At 51.8% G+C, this 21,255-nt stretch overlaps 1 protein-coding gene across 5 annotated transcripts in view; it reads left to right on the forward strand.

Moving 5' to 3' along the window:
* Positions 1–21,255, forward strand: part of FARP2 (FERM, ARH/RhoGEF and pleckstrin domain protein 2) — a 143,409-nt gene that overhangs the window by 103,112 nt on the left and 19,042 nt on the right. For all 5 annotated transcript variants that reach the window (XM_063648439.1, XM_054477264.2, XM_063648441.1 and 2 more), the window contains exons 14-18: positions 1,796–1,971; positions 7,211–7,300; positions 8,022–8,155; positions 8,600–8,681; positions 12,898–13,135. In XM_063648439.1, coding sequence (XP_063504509.1) covers positions 1,796–1,971; positions 7,211–7,300; positions 8,022–8,155; positions 8,600–8,681; positions 12,898–13,135 — 720 coding nt within the window. The remainder of the gene's footprint in view (positions 1–1,795; positions 1,972–7,210; positions 7,301–8,021; positions 8,156–8,599; positions 8,682–12,897; positions 13,136–21,255) is intronic.

Below are 21,255 nucleotides of genomic sequence, written 5' to 3' on the forward strand. Positions count from 1 at the left end.
TCCATCTCCCATGTCCCACTGGAGGATTAACCTGTTGAGTTGCTTATGCCAACCCAGCAAACAGGGAATCATGATGCCAGCTGCTCTCAAGAAGCTGCTCTATACTAATCTGCCTATACACTTACATGTTTTAGGTTAAGTGAACCAAGTTTGGGTTTTATAAACTGGTCACTATAAGCAGCTGCATCTGAAGGTGCCAACAATAGTGTAAGAGAATCTTGCTGTGAAACCAGTTGTGGGTGGAGTAAGGAGGCACCATGGTGTGGCATTTATGCGACCAGGGGTTCAAGTTGAGTTACCTCTGTTGCAACATATGGTAAGCTGATTCAGTAATCATTGTTAGAAATCATGATAGTTTCAGTGTTCAAACACTGTACACTTGGAAACATAAATTTCCATCTTTGATAGTTTTGTTTGTTTTGAAACGGAGTCTCGCTCTTGTTGCCCAGGCTGGAGGGCAATGGTATGACCTGAGCTCACTGCAACCTCTGCCTCCCAGGTTCAAGCGATTCTCCTGCCTCAGCCTCCCAAGTGTCTGAGATTACAGGCACCCACCACCATGCCCGGCTAATTTTTTGTATTTTTAGTAGAGATGGAGTTTCACCATGTTGGCCAGGCTGGTCTCTAACTCCTGACATCAGGTGGTCCACCCGCCTCGGCCTCCCAAAGTGCTGGGATTACAGGTATGAGCCACCATGCCTGGCCTTTGGTGGTTTTTAAACAGCAGTTAAATTCCTTCTCTAAAACTCTAAAGTTTTCTTTTTTTTGTTTTTTGAGACGGAGTCTTGCTCTGTCTTCCAGGCTGGGGTGCAGTGGCACGATCTCGGCTCACTGCAAGCTCTGCCTCCTGGGTTCATGCCATTCTCCTGCCTCAGCCTCCCGAGTAGCTGGGACTACAAGCGCCTGCCACCACACCCAGCTAATTTTTTGTATTCTTAGTAGAGATGGGGTTTCACCGTGTTAGCCAGGTAGTTATTTTTAAAATTTGGCACTTAGTAGTTACTGGTTTCCCATAGAAAAACATTAGAAATTAACCTTTGAGAATTTTTTTTAAATAGAAAAGGATTTTTTTATTATAAAATACACAATGAAATATACTTCATCTTTAAAATTGGGCTGCAAGTTTGGCACCTATTTATTCGAAAACAAACATGGTTTTAAGAAGGAGAAAATTATTACTGTGTTTTAGAAAACCAAAATAAAAACCCCATTAATGAAAAACTCAAGGAACTGGAAAACAGTATCATGAATTGAGCAGTTTTATATAATCCATTTTTTAATGAATAATAAGTTTGGCCTTAAAATAGACATTATCTTTTCAGATGTTAGCCCTGGTTTGACATCTTAAGTCTCTAGCCTCTAGCAATGCACATAGAAAGTGTTCCCCCGTCCTTTTGCTTTACACACTTTGTGCCTTTTGCTTTACACACTTTGTGCCTTTTGCTTTACACACTTTGTGGTGCTTAATTTTATCATAGTTACATATTCTGCAGAGCCAAAAGAAGCCCCTAGAAACACAAGGATGGTATCCAGGCCCCCCTAGAGTCCTGGGGAGGATCCACACCGTCTGTGGATTGCTCTCTGAAATTGGGTAGATGAACCATCAACCCTCATTTTCATTTTATGTCATGTTTAGAATTGTGTGTGATAGAGGCTGTACATACACATTTTACAGGAAGCGCCTGGCACTGTGTGAGGCTGGCGGTTGAATGGTCAGGACTATAGTAGTGGCTCTAAGCCAGACTCACAGCCCTTTCTCATTTCTCGCTCCATCCCCCACTCCGTTCATTTCCAGGCCTTTCCACGAAGAGTCCTCAGCCTTCTCCCTCCAGCCAGAAGAGCCCTCTGAGTCTGAGCCCTGCATTTCAGGTGCCTTTGGGCCCAGCTGAACAGGGCTCATCCCCACTCCTGAGCCCTGTCCTCAGTGATGCTGGCGGAGCCGGGATGGACTACGAGGAGCCGAGACACAAGGTGGGCCCCTCAAGGCTGAGAAGCTAGCAGAGGGGTTGCAGGGTGGGCCTGTGCTCACTGTTCCTTAGGGTGGTGCTGGTGGGGACCCTGGGGCGGGGCAGGGAAGGGCTCTGCACTCACAGCCCTACCAGCCTCCTGAGCAGAGAGGAGGTACTGGGCCGCCTTCCCTAGCAAAACCTTCCTGAGACTTTCCTCTTATCTCTGGGACTCCAGGTTCCTTTGTACAAAAACAAGTTTCCTTATTCATTTAGCAAACGGTCCCTGGAACCCACAGGCTCCTTGTGTCAAGCTGGATCTTCCAGCCTCCCCCACTCTTCCTTCCTTCCTTCCTTCCTTCCTTCCCACCTTCCTCATTTCTCCCTCACTTCCTCCCTCCTTTGCTCCTTTCTTCTCTCCTTGCTTGGTCAAGCTTCTACTTTAACAATTGAGTAACTGGGAGGAAAGATCTGGGTGCTAAGGGAGGGTCCACTAGGGACCCCTTTGGGTTCCGGAGAGGCTCTTGGGTGGGAGACCCAATGTACAAGTGGGTGCCCTGGGCCAGATGTTGGAGACAGTGGAGGAGCCACCTGTGGGGAGGGGACGGTCCTCTGCTGTTGTGGCAAGGGGAGGGGTACATGGGCCACAGACAGGGTTGAGGGTTTATGACAAAGTTGAGGCACTGTCCCCTGTGGGTCTCTTTTTATCAAAGATGATAGGAATAAGGGCACAAACTGAGAGTCTGCAGGGAGAAAGTGACCGAGCAGAGAAGCTCACTGCTGGCAGGCACAGGGCAACCAGGGGCAGGGACGCTGTGGCCTCAGGGTGGCCTCCACTCTCCTAGCCCAGTGGAGTCTGCCTACAGCTACGGTTTTGTAGATGGACCCTAAAAGAAAAGACTCAGGGTCCGGGGAGTTTGCAGACTATATTGGGCCTGGAGTCCACAGAGAAGGGAGACACGGGGTCCCTGAGTGGCAGCTGGACGGGAAGAGGCCATGGGGCCTCTAGGAGGGAGGGAGTCAGTGCTGGTACAGGGGGAGGTATGTCATTGTGACACCTCAACACTCCTGCTTTGGCCTGAATTGGCCAGAGGATATTCTGTCCAAGGCCTGCCTTCCAGATGCCAGGGCTACCCGTGGGATGCTGGGACTCTCAGCAGGTAGGATGGCACAGGCAGGGCAGGCTCCTCCTTCCTGGTGCCCTGAGGGTCCCCCTGGATCCCACTGGAGTGGAAAGAGCCCCCTGGTCTGGAGGCAGCAAAGGATATTAAACGTACTGCTGCATGAGGCCTGCAGGTGAGGGCTGGTTCTGGGCCCTGGCAGCAAGACTGTTTCCAAAAAAGATGTCTTTTTATTTTATTTTGGAAACCTAATGACAGTCTCTTTAGTTCACTGTTTCTTTGGTACAAAAACAAAAAATGGCTATCAAGCAGTCTGTTATTAAGACTAAATTTTAATTTGTAACTTTTTATATTACAAAAATCAGTTGATTCTTTAGATGGTTTTCTATAGGGTGACAGCTTGTCACATCTGAGGATAATTGGGCTGGTGGCAAGTGGCCCTGGGAGAAGCCTGTTAGTCATGACGTGGCATGGGGCCAGCAGCATGGCAAGGCCCTCTGGGATGGGGGCACCTCAGGGTCCTCCCAGAGCCATGCCCTTGAGGAGTTGGTGGCTGGGTCACTGCAGAGAAAGATTCAGCAGCCCTTGGGCCCAGCCCCTGCGTGTGGGCACCCTCAGCCCTGACGTGGTGTCTCCTGTTGCCTCTCCTCAACACCTGGGCTCTGGAGGGAGGGCTCTGGGCTCTGCTTCAGTTCTGTGTGTGTGAGTTGACATAGTGAGGCTGGTGCCCAGCACAGGTGGGCTCCAAGATGGCAAGGATGGCCCCTTCGTCACCATGCAGGGGCTGCTGGTTTGACCCGGAGGTAGGTTCCCACCAGAGTACCCCTCTATGCTGACCTCATGAACCGGTGTGCCCAGCTAGGCTGCCACAGGTTCTGGGGAGACCCCGGCCCCAGATTCACTGACCGCTCTGCTGGCAAGGCCTGGCAGACCACTGTCCTGGGGAGCCAAGGTGACAGGGGTCTGAGAAGCACGTGCTGCCATTGAGGCCACCCGTCAAGCTTTTGCACTTGCACCCAGTTGCTGGGCTGTGCGGGGAGGGGTGAAGAGCTGCCCACCCTCCAGCCCACCCTCGCCAGCTTGTGCCCTCCTCCCCAGTGTCTCCCACTTGATGCACTGTTTGTCCCCTTTTTAATAGAGATTTGTGAGGATCGGCAGTAGTCGAAAGGTAGGAAAGCCAAAGGTGGCAGAAGCCTCTTCCACGCTCTGCATGGGCACATAGACCCTTCATGTAGGGACAGGTGGCGAAGCTCACAGGAATGGCACGCTCCTCTGGGGCTATCCCTGGCTGCCGTCTCATCCCTGGCCTGCAGCCCAGCTTGCTGGGGGTCAGGTTTGACATTGACCTAGAGGCGGGGGCAGAGTGGCAGCTGCTGTATTTTCTGTCCCTGAGAGTCTCTTCACAGTATTCCTTGGGCTGATTGGGCGGGGCGGGGCGGGGGCAGGGGCGGGACGGAAGGCGCTTCTCTCGGCCGCTTTGCTCCCCTGACTCCGCTGTGACCCACTGGTGGCACCTGTGATGAGAAGTCTCATCAGCAACTACTGTGGCTCTCTGATGGCGTATGTGTCTCTGTGTGCCTCGCCTCTGGAGGAGTGAAGCTGCTCCAGGACTCGAGCATTCTGTAGAACAACATTCAGAGTTAGGACATTGCCTTTGGACTCCATGCCACGGTGACTGTGGCTAGGAAGTTGTCCCCCCTCTACCAGACTCTCCCCCAGGGCCCAAGGCCAACAGTTTGTGGGGCATTAACATGTAACATCCCTGTCCCTCAGCTGTGCGGGGAAGGCTGGGGCCTCCCAGACCGTAAACGTGGGCCTCTGGGGACGGGACCAGCTCTGCCCCCGGAGAATTCACTGGGCATATCAAGCTCAGGTGGAGAAAGGACTTCTTTTTTTAGAGACAGGGTCCGTCTCTGTTGCCCAGGCTGGAGTGCAGTGGTGCAGCCACAGCTCACTGCAGCCTTGTACTTCTGTGCCTAAGTGATCCTCCCAACTCAGGCTCCCAGTAGCTGGGATTACAGGTGTGACCACATGCTTGGCTAACTTTCTTTTTTTTTTTTTTTTTTTTTTTTTTGAGAGACAGGGTCTCACTATGTTGCCCAGGCTGGTCTCAAACTCCTGGCCTTAAGTGATCCTCCCATATCAGCCTCCCAAAGTGCTGGAATTAGAGTCATGAGCCACCACACCCAGCCAAGAAAAGACTTTGTAAAGAGATTTTACTGAATTTGGATTTGAAAGATGGGCTCAACCTTTCATTTGAAAGATATAAAAGTCATTTTTAATATCATGAAGCTCAAAAAGAAAAAATAGAAAAAGCCTAAAGGCTGGAAAGGTGGTTCAGCTTCTCTGTGGGGAGGAGGCCAGTGCACCAAGAGGTGGGGGCTGAGCTGGTGGCAGAGCCACATGGTGGCAGGGCTGTTGGAGCCAGGCAGGCTACCAGCCGTGGGGAAGAGCTGAGAGAACAGCAGTGGATGTGTGCAGGACTCTGGCGGGGGAGGCACAGCACCTGGGCACTGGAGGGCTCTAGGCAGCAGCAGCATCTCAGTGGACTGTAGGGTGCTGTCCCTTCACAGCTGGCTATATCCATGGGCTCAGTACTCACAGGATAAATGTGCCTCTGTTGTCCTCTCATCCACGAGGGGTGGACAACCCCGCAGGCTCTGCTAAACTTCACAGCAGTACAAGGAAGAAGACATGGCCCCACATGCCACCTCAGCTGCTTGCTCACTTGCAAACCCAGCTCCTGATACTCCTCCCAAACCTCCACTCATGGCAGCTGGTCTTTCCCTTGGCTTAGGCCAAAAACTGCGACAGTCACCCCTGCTGCCTCCAACCCTCACACCTTACCTCCACACTGGACCTTCAGAATGTGTCCAGGATCTCACCCCTCACCCCTCCGCGCCCCCCAGCCAGTGCTGTCTCACCGGGTGGTGCTGAGGTCCACAGGGAGCCTCTCTGCCCTCCTGGTCTGCTCTCATCCTGGGGCCCAAGTGTGTCACAGCACATTCAGGTAGACGCCAAAGGGTCCAGAATGCCCATGTGGCCTGTCTTCCCCACCAGTAGCCTGTCTGTTCCCTCTGACCTCCCCACATTTCTCCAGCCCCTTGACCTCTGACCTGTCCCACAGGCCACCCTGTCCGCTCTGAGTGAGGCTGCGGCCTGCTTTGTCCCCCAGCCTCCAGCCCCTCCTCTGCTCTGCGTTGTGCCTTGTACAGCCCTCTGTGTTTCTTGCCTGTCTTCTCCTAGTAGGACACCCTCACAGGGACAGGGGGCAGTGTCCAGGCACCTATTTGGAGCTGACACCTGCTCCATGGATATTTGCACGGCCCACCTGCCCTGAAGCTGGCCACAGTCTGGAGGTGGGGCAGGCGAGCTGCCAGGACAGAGCAGGATCGTGGTTTCTGGGCAGGGAGAGGATGGAGAAGAGGCTGTTAAGTTGCACCTCAACAGAGGGTGGCTCTTGGAGGGTTCAGGGTGGGGAGAGGCGCTCCAGGGACAGGACCCAGTGCCTGCCAAGGCTGTCATGAGGCATGTGCTTTGCCAGGAACACTGTGTTGGGTGAGGTGTAGAGGGTCCCCCACGGCCAGCTTGCCTGCTTGGCACCAGCACCTTGGGCAGAGATAGCCCTGCCAGCTATAGGAGCGCTCAGGGCTGGGCTGTCTCTAGCAGGGCACAGAAAACTGGGCCCGGGGTATGGTCCACATCTGCATCAGGAAGCGCACTAGCAAGTCTGGCGCTCTGATGCAGGCACACTTAGAATGCGCACTGTTTGCTCATTTTAATGACTTTTGTATGGGTTAGGTTTAATAATTTATAAGCACACACACACACTCATGGACCTGTGTCTGCTAACCAGCTATGCCACTGGCAGTGATATATAAAAAATGATTTTATCACAAAACCAATAATAAACTTCAGCCCTGTTTACATATGGTGATATTTGAACAGCAGTTCTTTTCTCCAGAAGAATAACAGGATTATGTTTTTACTCAGGGATAAATCTCTTCAGAAGTTGAAGATGAAAACCCCCTGACGATGTTACCTTGAGCAGAAGAAAGCAAACATTACAAACTTCAGGCTCCCTGAACGTGGGAGGGTGCCATGTCCCATGGACGCACACTTACAGCTCTGTGCTTCTTTCAGCGCATGCCTGCAGATGAGGCCTACTTCATAGTCAAAGAGATTCTCGCTACAGAACGAACATACCTGAAGGATTTAGAAGTTATTACCGTGGTACGAAAGTCGTTGATTACTTTGATTTTTTTTGTAAATAAATCTCTCATCTGAACACAGAGAAATATCTCTTTTTTTTTTTTTTTTTTTTTGAGATGGAGCCTCACTCTGTAACCCAGGCTGGAGTGCAGTGGCATGATCTCAGCTCACTGCAACCTCCGCCTCCTGGGTTCAAGTGATTCTTCTGCCTCAGCCTCCCTAGTAGCTAGGATTACAGGCGCCCACCACCACACCCAGCTAATTTTTGTATTTTTAGTAGAGGTGGGGTTTCACCATGTTGGCCAGGCTGGTCCCAAACTCCTGACCTCAAGTGACCTGCCCACCTTGGTCAGCCTCCCAAAGTGCTGGGATTACAGGTATGAGCCACTGCGCCCAGCCAAGAAATATCTCTTGATAATCATGAGACTTGCATGTATATATTTTGTTAAATATATCTGCTTTAAAATTATTCTAAGTCAGGTCAGAACATTGGGTCCAAGTTTTTGTGAAGCTATAAAGCTGCAAAGTGTCCATTTGAAACTTTTGATGTAGGATAGTTTCATTATATTTGAAAACTGGATGGTCAACAAAGAGGATGGCTGTAGTGTTGATTTGAACCCTCTTTGTAGGCAGTGACTGGAGGGTCATCACTGGGTGACCTATGGCTACGGGCCCTCAGGGGCACAGTTTCTCAGTCTCCAACAAGAGCCACACCTCTCATCACACTACACTCTTCCCACAGTGGTTCCGCAGCGCAGTGGTGAAGGAGGACGCCATGCCTGCGACTCTGATGACACTGCTCTTCTCCAACATCGATCCCATCTATGAGTTCCACAGAGGCTTCCTGCGCGAGGTGGAGCAGAGGCTGGCACTCTGGTAACACCCCTTCAGCCCCCAGGTCTTGGACCCCCACATGGGAGACTCCCACACCAACTCATCATCACTGCTCTTAGGAACTTCCCAGCTTCAGAAACTAATTCAGAAGAGCCATTTTTTTCACTGGAGCATATTTTTAGGAGCCTGTGGGGAGAGGTACAGATGTAATAATACCCTTTATTCACCCTCTTCCAGAAAAGAGAGTGCAAGGAGCAAGTTAAAAATGGAAGATCCCTTTTTGCGTGGTTACTGTCTGTTTTAGAGAATGGCCAGACACATAATAGCAGCTTCCATCCAGGGCAGGCCCTGACCTGCGGCCTCTTCCACCTCAGCTTCACCACCTTCCTCCAGCTGGAACCAGGGCAGCTGTCACCCTGCGTCAGATTACAGTGCCTTCTGCAAGCTTTCACCATGTTTAGAACGACTTTGTTGCTTTTCACTCAGGGAAGGGCCCTCCAAAGCCCACACAAAAGGTGGTCATCAGCGAATCGGGGACATCCTGCTCAGGAACATGTGCCAGTTAAAGGTAGGCTGCATGGTGACTACTGCCTACATGAATGCTGTTAATGGGAGCAAAACCATCTTCCCGAAGCTGAGACCCGTCAGAACAGCGTCCCCTCAGAAAAGGGTCCCCTTAGAACAGGATCCCCCTCAGAGTAGGGTCTCCTCAGAACAGGGTCCCCTCAGAGAAAGGTCCCCTCAGAGCAGGGTCCCCCCAGACCAGCACCCCCTCAGAACAGTCTCCTCAGAGCAGGGTCCCCTCAGAATAGGATCCCCCCAGACCAGGGTCCCCCTCAGAGCAGGGTCTCCTCAAAACAAGGTTTCCTGAGAACAGGGTCCCCCTCAGAGTGGGGTCTCCTCAAAACAGGGTCCCCTCAGAGCTGGGTCCCCCCAGAGCAGGGTCCCCTAAGAGTGGGGTCTCCTCAGAACAGGGACCCCCTCAGAGCAGGGTCCCCTCAGGGCAGGGTACCCTCAGAACAGCATCCCCTCAGAGCAGGGGACCCCTCAAAAAACAGGGGCCCCCTCAGAAAAGGATCTTCTCAGAACAGGGTCCATCTCAGAACAGGATCCTACTCAAAGCAGGGTGCCTCCGGAGCAGGGTTTCCCCAGAGCAGAGTCCCCCCTAAAGCAGGGTCCCTCCAGAGCAGGGTCCACCCAAAACAGGGTCCTCTCAGAATAGCATCCCCCTCAGGCTCTCAGAATAGGGTTCCCTCAGAATAAAGTAAAGTTCCCTCAAAACAGAGTCCTTCTCAGAGCAGCAGCCCCCTCAGAACAGGGTCTCCCTTTGAGCGTCATTCCCATTAGAACAAGGTTCCCCCAGAACAGCATCACCCTCAGAACAGGGTCTCCTCAGAACTCTATCTTCCTCAGAACAAGAACCTACTCAGGGCAGGGTCCTACTCTGGATAGGGTCTCCCTCAGAATCTTGTTTCCCTCAGAAAAGAGTCTGGCTCAGGGCAATGTCCAGGGCCCCATCAGGACACTGTTTCCCTCAGAACAAGTTCCCTCCTCACCGCATCCCTCAATAAGGGCTCTCCAAGAATAGGATGCCCCTGAAAACAGCATACCCTTCACAACAGGGTCCCCCAGAACATGATCTCCCTCCAATCAGAACTACCCCCAGAACAGACTCCACCTTAAAACATTGTTTGCCTTAGATCAGGGCCCTTACCAGCCTCAGAACATTGTTCTATTCAGAACCTTTTTCTCCACTGATTAGCATTCCCTTGAGGACAGTGTCCCCATTTCCATCAGGACAGGACTCCCCCAGAGCAACGATCACCTCAGAGCAGGATTCTCCCCCAGAACATTGTCCTCCTCAGAATGGGTCCCCCAAGAACAGCATCCTCTTCAGAACAGGGCCTCCCTCAGATCAGGGTTCCCCACAGAACAGAGTCTTCCTCAGAACATCATTCTCAGGACAGAGTCCCCCTTCCCCAGGACAGGGCCTGCTCAGGGCAGAGTCCCCATAGCTGCTGTGGGGAGGGCAGGGCTCTGGGACTTGTTTCCACCTTGGCTGCTAGGCTTATAGTTCAGGTTTTTCTTTCAGGTGTTCCAGCTCCACGAAGGGCATGTAGCAGGGGTCGCAAAAATGGAGTAGACTTTTGGATAGGCGGGGGCAGCACTGGGGGAAGTGAGATTTCTCTTCAATAGGAGCAACGGTACAGGTGTTCACGTGTGGACAACAGTGCAGGTCGTGCATTGACTGTTCAGGGGTCTCACTCTTGCTTAACGTGCCTGGAACAGTTCTCCCTCCCTCTCAGGCTGCTCATGAGTTCACCACGTGACTGCCCAAGGTGTGGAGCTCTGCATAATACCATGAAGCTGAGCCACAGTGACGACGACGACTCAAGCTCCCCCTCCTCCATCTCTAGCCTGTCCCACCTTCTACCCAATCCTGCGAGACTCTGGCCACTTCTCACACCCAGAGTTCCCAAGGGACCATAGGTTTTGCTGTTCTGTGTTCAGATAGCCCCACTTGAAGAACTGCATTCAGCCTAGGTGCCCTTTTCCTGCCTAGATGGAAGCTGAGTCAGGTTGTTAATGAGAAAGTTCTACTTATCCCAAAGGCAGTTGCACTAATTTAAATTGAAATATGCACAAATCTGTTTGATCCAGATTATCATACTGTAGTCATCTTTAATGTTCATTAAAACAAAATGATTTGATATTAAAACCCTTTAGCTCTGGGGAGGCAGCCAAGAGCTCTGTCCACAAAACCAAATCTGGATGTCAGAGGCCAAGACCCCAGGGTGGGATCAGGGACCACCCCCTCACGGGGCATAAGGTCAGTTTTCCCCCAGAGCCCAGGCCCCTGTCCCCCCACAGTGCAAGTGTGGTCCCAGAAGCCCTGGCGTGGAGTGGTGAGTCCCAGAGTGGTGCTTGTCTTGGAAAGAAGGGCCCTTGGCCAGCCACCCCACAGCGACACTATACAACTCCTGGAGCGCCTGCCAGGATTGAAGCCATGATCAGGTGCAGGTGGGTGCCAGGCCCACTGTGGGTGGACACCGGTCCTCAGCACCACTCACCACTGCCAGGCAGGCCGGGGACCAGCAGACTCCTCAGCCAACCCTGTCCCTTGGCCCGGCCCTGCCATAGAGAGGGGCCCCAGCCCATCATGGGCATTGGCAGGGCTTGGCCACTTCCACCTCCCGCTAGAAGCCTAGCGAGTGTGGATGCATAGACATCTGAGCCCAGCTTCCTGCGTCCCCACCTGGCGCTCACAGCCCCTCGCCCCCAGGCAGTGGGCCAGCCCCACCTTCACTCCCCTCCCACCCCACCCCCACCCCCCCACCCCGTACCCTCCCAGGGGCTTCCAGAGCTTTTACACCTGGAGAAACATTCCCCACTCCCCCACTCCCCTTTGGCCTCCCTGTACCCTGAACTGTGAATATTTTTAACCCCTAAATATGTAAATATGGCCAGCTCTTGTGACACAAAGATTATTTTATCAACTGTCAGTCCCCATTCCTTTATGATAGAGTTCTCCACAGTGGTTTCTGACTCAGGCTCCAGTGGACCAAATAAAAGTGTTTTGTTAAAAAAATAAAAATAAAAAATAATGTAACCCTTTAGCTGAGCGCAGTGGCTCATGCCTGTAATCCCAGCACTTTGGGAGGCTGAGGCAGGTGGATCGCTTGAGCCCAGGAGTTTGAAACCAGCCTGGTCAACATAGCAAAACCCCATCTCTACAAAAAATACAAAAATTAGCTGGGTGTGGTGGTGTGCACCTGTGATCCCAGGAACTCAGGAGGCTGAAGCAGGAGAATCACCTGAGACCAGGGAGGTTGAGGCTGCAGTGAGCTATGATCGCACCACTGCACTCCAGCCTAGGTGACAGAGTGAGAACTTGTATCCAAACAAACAAACAAAAAATCTTTAAGTTAGAGAATAGTTTAGTTGAATATGTCTGTGTAATACTCAGAATCCACATACGTGTATACATGTGTTGTAAAATCATCAGATATGGGCCGGGCATAGTGGTTCAAACCTGTAATCCCAGCACTTTGGGAGGCTGAGATGGGTGGATTGCTTAAGCTCAGGAGTTCGAGACCAGCCTGGGCAACATGGTGAGACCCCCATCTCTACAAAAAATATTTAAAAAATGAGCTGGGCGTGGTGGCACATGCCTGTTCTTGTAGGGGGCTAAGGTGGGAGGATCACTTGAACCCGGGAGGCAGAGGTTGCAGTGAGCTAAGATCCCGCCACTGTACGCCAGCCTGGGCGACAGAGCTAGATCCAGTCTCAAAAAAAAAAAAAAGTCAGGTGTGGTTATTCCCTCTGTCCAGTAACTGTGTCAGCACAACCGCTTAGTTCCACTCTTGAGAGAAGTTTCTGGAGCGAGCCCTAAGACTGGGCAGGACTCGAGTGGGCTTTGTTTAACCCCTGCCCTGCACTCCCTCACTGTGTCCCACGCAGCCAACTGCAGCCTTCCCATCCTCAATTCTTCATCTGTCCAGTGGGGAGATGGCCCTGGTCCACTCAGTGCATATGATATGGGGCCGGTTAGTGGTGCACGTAGCAGTGAATTGGTGCAATAAGGTGCAGATCACATGGCATCTGAGACGGGTTGAGATGCATTCCGTGGAGGCTAGAAAGCCCCCGCTGGCGCACGCTGGGCCACTGGTCCATTTGCCCTGTGGGGATTTCCAGCCGGCACCTGCCATCAAGGAAAACAGGCCAGTCTCCCCCTGGACCCCTACATCTCCTCACCTAAAGGCCCCACTCTTGCGCCTCCACAGGAGTTTACCAGCTACTTCCAAAGACATGACGAGGTCCTAACAGAACTGGAAAAGGCTACCAAACACTGTAAGAAGTTGGAGGCAGTGTACAAGGAGTTCGAGCTGCAGAAGGTCTGCTACTTGCCTCTCAACACGTTCCTGCTGAAGCCCATCCAGCGGCTGCTGCACTACCGCCTGCTGCTGCGCCGCCTGTGTGGACATTACACCCCCGGGCACCATGACTACGCTGACTGCCATGGTGAGTGTGGGTGCGGCCCTGCATCTCGAGGATCAGCGTGCGTGGCTGGGAGGCAGGGGCGGCTTTGCTAGACCTAAAGACTTCCTTCACTGGGAAGCACAGGAGTCCACCGCATTAGGGCCTGGACCACAGTGGTCAGCATCGGCCCTGGCCTTTCTTCCCGTGTCCTCTGCTGCTGGCAAAGGGCAGGTCCCAGGCTACACCAGGTCTCGTCTATTCTGCTCCTCCACCCTCAGGCAAGGCCCTGCCCATCTCCACGTCTGAGCAGTGTAGGGGATGACTCTGATTGCCCTGCAGGGGTCACAGGGCATGCTCCTGCTGGGGACCCCACAGCCCCCACAAGTGCACTGGGCAATGGGGTGCAACCCCCAGAGCAACCTGCTGCCTATGGATGTTTCTGTCCTGGAGGCCTTGGCTCTAAAACATACAAAAGATTGGGCCAAGGTGACCTGTTAGAAGTTTTTAACATAGACAGCCTTTGTAATTTTTGATGTTTATTAAAGGGATAAAAGAGTAAACTCTGACCTTTTTAACCTAAAAATAGGATTTCTAATTTTGTTGTAAATTTAGTCCCCTTTTCTGAGATGACTCAGTCATGAGGGGAACACTGCGCTAATGGGGACCTATTCTGATGGGGATGTGTTCTGATGGGAACTTTATGCTTATCAGGAGGTTTTTTGTTTTTGTTTTTGTTTATGTTTATGGTTTTTTTTTTTTTTGAGATGGAGTTTCATTCTTGTCGCCCAGGCTGGAGTTCAATGTTGTGATCTTGGCTTACTGCAATCTCCGCTTCCCGGGTTCAAGCGATTCTCCTGTCTCACCCTCCCTAGTAGCTGGGATTACAGGCGCCTGCCACCACACCCAGCTAATTTTTGTATTTTTAGTAGAGGTGGGGTTTCACCATGTTGGCCAGGCTGGTCTCGAACTCCTGACCTCATGATCCGCCTGCCTCGACCTCCCAAAGTGCTGGGATTACAGGTGTGAGCCACCGCATGAGGAGGTTTTTACAAGTAAATTTTATCATTGTCATTAAAAATAGATGAAAAAATACTTAGCATTTCCTCTAGCTGGTCTCCCATAGCCATGAATAAATATCAATAAGGATGCTTTCTGATTAGCAAGAAATAGGATGGATCATACAATGTTGACGATTCTTTCTTTTCATTCTAAAAGAAAAGGTTTCATGTTTGTTAAAAAGGAGAAGGACAAAATTATAGAAAACATTTTCAAACATTTTAAGGAGAACATGACATAACCACACCATGTTTAAAATGTTTCTCATTGTCAGTCATTATACCACAGTAGTTAGGTAGGCAGAGTGCTGGAGCAGAGGGTGGCCTGGGCCCAGGCAACCAGGGAAGCCATGCCATGGAGAAGACGGGCCCAGGTTCTGGTCACATCTACCATGTGCTTGAGGTAAACAGGACTTTGGAGGGATTCCTGTACCTCCCAACATGACAGGTTTCTCATCAGTAAAATGTATAGACTGGTGCAAAACCTCTGTGAAGCTGTTTGTGAAAGTGCTTTGAAGTTGTCAACTCAACAGAACATTGATAACCATCAGCCTCCCTAGGTTTGCTTCAGACCTCAGCCATCTCTGAAGCGCAGTGAGAGCCCAGTTGATGAAACATTCTCAGCTGACACTATGGCAGGCTCCTTTCCCTCCATGACCCCACTCTCCAAATGTGGGACACAGGAATGCTTGTCAAGAAGGGCCTTCTTGGAAAATGGCCTTTGGTGTGCAAATGTTACCAGCCTCTTGGTCTTCCTGAGAACTTGAATAGAATTCTCTTGGACAAAAGGGAGTACATTTGTTGGGGCTGGCAGAAGCCAGCCTTGCAATTTTATTTATCCTTCATTTTGGTAAGAGTTTCCAAGGGTGCTGGATGTTAAGTGTATGTTGTTGATCTATTCTATCATGCACCTGCTCTGCCTACTGCTGTGGGGGAACCTGTTCTGAGGGGACTCAGTTACGAGGGGACGTAGCTCTCAGGGGGTCCTGTTCTGATGGGGATGTGCTCTGAAGGGATCTTGGACTGAGGGGGACCCAATTCTGAGGGGACCCTGTTCTAAGAACACTGCTCTGAGGAGATTATATTCTAAGGGGACCATGGTTGGAGGAGGACTCTGTTCTGAAGGGGACAGTGTTCTGAGGGGGGACTCTGTTTTGAGGGAAACACTACTCTAAGAGAACCTTCTTCTGAGGGGGACCCTTTTCTGAGAGGGACACTGTTCTGAGGGGGACCCTTTTCTGAGGGGACTCAGTTATGAAGGAGAAACTGCTCTCGGGGTCCTGTTCTGATGGGGATGCGCTCTGAGGGGATCTTGGACTGAGGAGGACCCTGCTCTGAGGGGTCCATACTCTGAGGAGACTCTATTCTGTGGGGACCCTGTTCTTAGGAGAATACTGTGCTGTGGGGACTCTGCTCTCAGGTGGATGCTGCTCTCAGGGGACCCTGTTCTGAAGAGATGCTGTTCGCAGGGGGATGCTCTGAGAGGACCTTGTTTTGAGGAGACCCTATTCATAGGGGAACCCTGTTCTGGGTGCTCACTACCCTGAGGGGACTCTTATGTGAGGCGAATGTTACTCTGGGGGGAACGCTACCCTGAGGGGATCTCGTTCTAAGTGGGGAATAGTGTCATGGGGGAACACGTTCTGAGGAGGATGCTGTTCTGAAGGGGACCCTGTTCTGTGGGGGATTCTGCTCTGAGAAGGACCCTGTTCTGAGGAGGATTCTGTTCTGAGGGGTCTCTGTTCTGATGGGGGTCCTGTTCTGAGGGGGATGTTCTTCTGAGGGGACCCTGTTCTGCAGGGAATACTGTTCTGAGGGGGGGATGCTGTTGTGAAGGGACACTATTCTGAGGGGATGCTGATCTGAGGGGACCCTGTTTTGTGGGGATCCTGTTCTGTGGAAACCCTGTTCTGAGGGGGATGCTGTTCTAAGGGGACCCTGTTCTGTGGGGGATTTGATTCTGTGAGGACCGTAATCTGTGGAGACCCTGTTCTGAGGGGGTTGCTGTTCTTTTTTTTTTTTTTTTTTTTTTTTTTTTTGAGACGGAGTCTCGCTCTGTCACCCGGGCTGGAGTGCGTTGGCGCCATCTCGGCTCGCTGCAAGCTCCGCCTCCCGGGTTCACGCCATTCTCCTGCCTCAGCCTCCTGAGTAGCTGGGACTACAGGCTCCCGTGACCACGCCCGGCTAATTTTTTTTGTATTTTTAATAGAGACGGGGTTTTACCGTGTTAGCCAGAATGGTCTTGATCTCCTGACCTCGTGATCCGCCCGGCTCGGCCTCCCAAAGTTCTGGGATTACAGGCATGAGCCACCGCGCCCGGCCGGGGTTGCTGTTCTACGGGGACCCTATTTTGTGGGGCATCTTGTTCTTGTGAGAACGCTGTTCTGAAGGGAACCCGTTCTGTCAGGATCCTGTTCTGAGAGGGCCATGTTCTGTGAGGACTCTGTTCTGAGGGAACCCTGTTCTGAAGGGATCCTGTTCTGAGGTGCCCCTGTTCTGTGGGGATTCTGCTCTGTGGAGGCCCTATTCTGAGGGTAGTGCTGTTTTGAGGGACTGTTTTCTGAGGGGACCTTGTTCTTAAGGGGATCCTGTTCTGAGAGGGATGCTGTTTTGTGGGGACCCTGTTCTGAGGGGACTGTGTTCTGTGGGGAACCTCTTCTGTGGGGACCCTGTTCTGAGGGGATTATGTTCTGTGGTGATCCTGTTCTGAAGGGATCCTGTTGTGAGCAGGAGGCTGTTTTGAGGGGAACCTGTTATGTGGGGAACCTGTTTTCTGGGAACACTGTTCTGAGAAGACCCCTGTTTGGAGGGAGATGCCATTTTGAGGGGATCCTGTTCTGGGGGGATTCTGTTCTGTCGAGATCCTATTCTGAGGGTAGTGCTGTTTTGAGGGGACCCTGTTCTGAGGGGACCTGTTCTTAGGGGGATCCTGTTCCATGGGAAACCTGTTGTGAGGGGACCATGTTCTGAGGGGATTCTGTTCTGTGGGGACCCTGTTCGGAAGGAATCCTGCTTGGATTCCTTGAGATGCTGTTCTCAGGGGACCCTGTTCTGTGGGGATTCTGTTGTGTGGGGGATGCCGTTCTGGGGGGATCCTGTTCTGATGGGGATGCTGTTTTGAGGGGACCCTGTTCTGAGGGAGATTCTTTTCTGTGGGGACCCTGTTCTGAGGGGACCCTGTTTTATGGTGTTCTGTGGGGATTCTGATCTGAAGGGACCCTGTTCTGTGGGGAACCCATTCTGAGAGGACCCTGTTCTGAAGGGAATGCTATTCTGAGGAGACCGTGTTCTGTAGGGATTTTGTTCTGTGTAGACGCTGTTCTGAGGGTGATGCTGTTTTGAGGGGACTCTGTTCTGAGGGGACCCTATTCTGAGGGGGATGCTGTTCTGAGAGGACTCTATTCTGTGGGAATCCTGTTCTGAGGGGACCCTTTTCTGTGGGGAACCTGTTCTGAGGGAAATCCTGTTGTGAGGGACACTATTCTGAGGGGGATGCTATTCTGAGGGGACCCTGTTCTGTGGGGGATCCGATTCTTTGAGGACCCTGTTCTGAGGGAGATTCTCTTCTGTGGGGACCCTGTTCTGTGGGGATTCTGTTTTGAAGGGACCCTGTTCTATGGGGCATCTCATTCTGTGGGGATTCTGTTCTGAAGGGACCCTGTTCTGTGGGGCATCTCGTTCTGCGAGGACCCTGTTCTATGGGGATTCTGTTCTGAGGGGACCCTTTTGTGAAGGGAATGCTATTCTGAAGAGACTGTGTTCTGTGGGGTTTTGTTCTGTGTAGACCCTGTTCTGAGGAGACCCTGATCTGAGGGTGATGCTGTTTTGAGGGGGCTCTGTTCTGAGGGGGATGCCGTTCTTAGGGGACCCTGTTCTGTGGGGATCCTATTCTGAGGGGACCCTATTCTAAAGGGATCCTGTTCTGAGGCGAACCTGTTCTGTGGGGATTCTGTTCTGTAGAGACCCTGTTCTGAGGGGGATGCTGTTTTGAGGGGACTCTGTTCTGAGGGGAACCTGTTTTGAGGAGGATGCTGCTCTGAGGAGACCCTATTCTGTGTGGATTCTGTTCCGAGGGGACCCTTTTATGTGGGAGATGCTGTTCTGAAGGGACCCGGGTCTGAGGGAGATGCTGTTCTCAGGGGACCCTGTTCTGTGGGGATTCTCTTCTGAAGGGATCCTGTTCTGAGGGCACCCTGTTCTGTGGGGGATGCTGTTCTCAAAGGACCCTGTTCTGAGAAGACCCTGTTCTGAGGGAGATGCTCTTCTGAGGGGACCCTATTCTATGGGGACCCTGTTCCGAGAGGACCCTGTTCTGAGGGGGATGCTGTTCCGAGGGGACCATGTTCTGAGAGGACCATGTTTTGTGTGGATTCTGTTCAGGAGGGATATTTTTCTGTGGGGGATACTGTTCTGAAGAGACCCTGTTCTGTGGAGCATCCTTTTCTGTGGGGATTCTTTTCTGTAGAGATTCTGTTTATGGGGACTCCGTTCTGTGGGGATTCTGTTCTGAGGGAGACCCTGGTCTGACGGATCCTGTTTTGAGGGGGACACGGTTCTGAGTGGACCCTGTTCTGAGGAGGATGCTGTTCTGAGGGGAACATGTTCTGAGGGAGATTCTGTTCTGTGGGGACCCTGTTCGAAGGGGGATTCTGTTCGAAGGGGACCCTGTTCTGTGGGGTATCCTGTTCTATCAGGACCCTGTTCTGAGGAAGATTCTGTTCTGTGGGGAACTTTTTCTATGGGGACGCTATTCTGAATGTGATGCTGTTCTGCGGGGACCCTGTTCTGAGAGGGATCCTGTTCTGAGGGGACCCTCTTTTGAGGGGGATGCTGTTCTGAGGGGACCCTATTCTGAGGGGGATGCTATTCTGAGAGGACCCTGTTCTGAAGGGATCCTTTTCTGTGGGGACGCTGTTCTGAGGGGGATGCTGCTCTTTGTGGCCTCTGTTCCGAGGGTGATGCAGTTCTGAGGAGACCCTGTTGTGAGGGCATTATATTCTCTGGGGACCCTGTTCTGAGGTGGATGCTGTTCTGTGGGGATCCTGTTCTATGAGGACCCTTTTTCTGAGGGGACCCTGTTCTGTGGGGGACTCTGTTCTGTGGGCATCCTGTTCTGTGTGGATTCTGTTCTGTGAGGATCCTTTTCTAAGGGGACCCTGTTCTGTGGTGACCCTGCTCTATAGGGACCCTGTTCTGAGGGGACCCTTTTCTGAGTGAGATGCTGTTCTGAAGGTACCCTCTTCTGAGGGGACCATGTTCCAAGAGGACCCTGTTCTGTGGCAGATGCTATTCTGTGGGGTCCGTGTTCTGAGGGTGACCTTTTTCTGAGGGACCTTGTTCTGCAGGGGGCACTGCTCTGTGGAGACCCTGTTCTGTGGGTTCTGTGGGGAATGTCAAGGCAGGTCAGGTGATGTATAGGATCATTATCGTGCCATTAGGTCCAAAATGTGTCCTGAGCTTCCAGCAGCTGCCATTCCCTACCGAGGTGCAGCACAGTGTCCATGTGGCAGTCAGGCTCCCAGCCCTGCACTCTGTGGACTCAGCATTTGAGGGCAGGGTGGCACTGGTGCTGTTTGAGTGGACTCAAGCAGCCATGCAGCAAATGGGCATGGCGTGATGAGTCTCTGCCTGACATGATGTCTGGAAGGAGGGCCTCAGACCCAAGTGCTTGAGGGATAGCCAGCCTGGGAGAGCCAGGGGATGGGGGCAGGAGCTTAGAAATCTGCACAGAGCAATAGGGTTAGTAGCTGACAAGACCTACCGCTGGCTTCACTGAAGTTCTTCCTCATTTTCAGTGTCATGCAGGTGTCATTGACAGAAAGTGAATTTTGTCAGTCAATTTTCTTTGTCGATGATGATCTCTTCACATACTTCATTCTTTTCTGACTTTATCCTCTGAAAGCTGTAAGGGGCTGTTGTCACCCCCACTGGAAAGGATAGAGCTGCAGGCCGGGCGCGGTGGCTCACGCCTGTAATCCCAGCACTTTGGGAGGCCGAGGCCGGCAGATCACGAGGTCAGGAGATCGAGACCATCCTGGCTCAGCTCCCTACTCGGGAGGCTGAGGCAGGAGAATGGCATGAACCCGGGAGGCGGAGCTTGCAGTGAGCCGAGATCGTGCCACTGCACTCCAGCCTGGGGGACAGAGCGAGATTCCGTCTCAAAAAAAAAAAAAAAAGAGGGATAGAGCTGGAATAGTCAGGTGACTTCATACTAATAAATCTGCCCAGGGCTAGAGCTGAGCACGGGGCAGTGCTGGGTGAGGGGTGTGGACCTTGTCATGGAGAAGCTTTGTGGCCAGGAAATAAGAGGGAGTCGTGATGGAAACAAGGGAGAAGGTGGCCGGGCATGGTGGGTCATGCTTATAATCCCAGCACTTTGGGAGGCCAAGGTGAGTAGATCATCTGACGTCAGGAGTGGGAGACCAGCCTGGCCAACATGGTGAAACCCTGTCTCTACTAAAAATACAAAAAATTAGCCAGGCGTTGTGGCGGGTATCTGTAGTCCCAGCTACTCGGGAGGCTGAGGCACAAGAATTGCTTGAACTTGAGAGGCGGAGGTTTCAGTGAGCCAAGATTGTGCCACTGCACTCCAGCCTGGGAGACAGAGTGAGACCCTGTCTCTAATAATAATAATAATAATAATAATCATAATAATAATAAAAAGAAAGAAGGGGGAAAGTGGTCCCCATGAGTGATTCCAGCAAGGAGGATGCAGACCCTGTGCTCCAGGCATCATCAGAGGTGGGAGCAGGCTCAGCTACACTATGCCACCACTCTCAGCATGGCCTCAGAGCTGGGCAGACCACTCTTAGTATAACTTTGTGTTTTAAGTTTCCTGTCCAGATTATAAACTTTCTCTTATCTTTGCTTGAGCTATAAGATTAGCATCTGTTCCTGGTTAAAAGAGAAAGTTACAATTGCTTTGAAGGTGTAAATCATTTAGCCTTTAAATTACAATAAATCATTTTCCTTTAAGAGCAAATACTGCCTTACACATAACATTAAATGGTTATTTACAAAGCCTATTCTCTTTGCCAAACCAGAATATGGGCTAGCCAACAGTTTGGGTTGAACAACCTGAAGGCCTCAGGAGTATCTGCAGGAGCA

This window comes from Pongo pygmaeus, chromosome 11, assembly GCF_028885625.2.
Source record: "Pongo pygmaeus isolate AG05252 chromosome 11, NHGRI_mPonPyg2-v2.0_pri, whole genome shotgun sequence".
Lineage (NCBI taxonomy): Eukaryota > Metazoa > Chordata > Mammalia > Primates > Hominidae > Pongo > Pongo pygmaeus.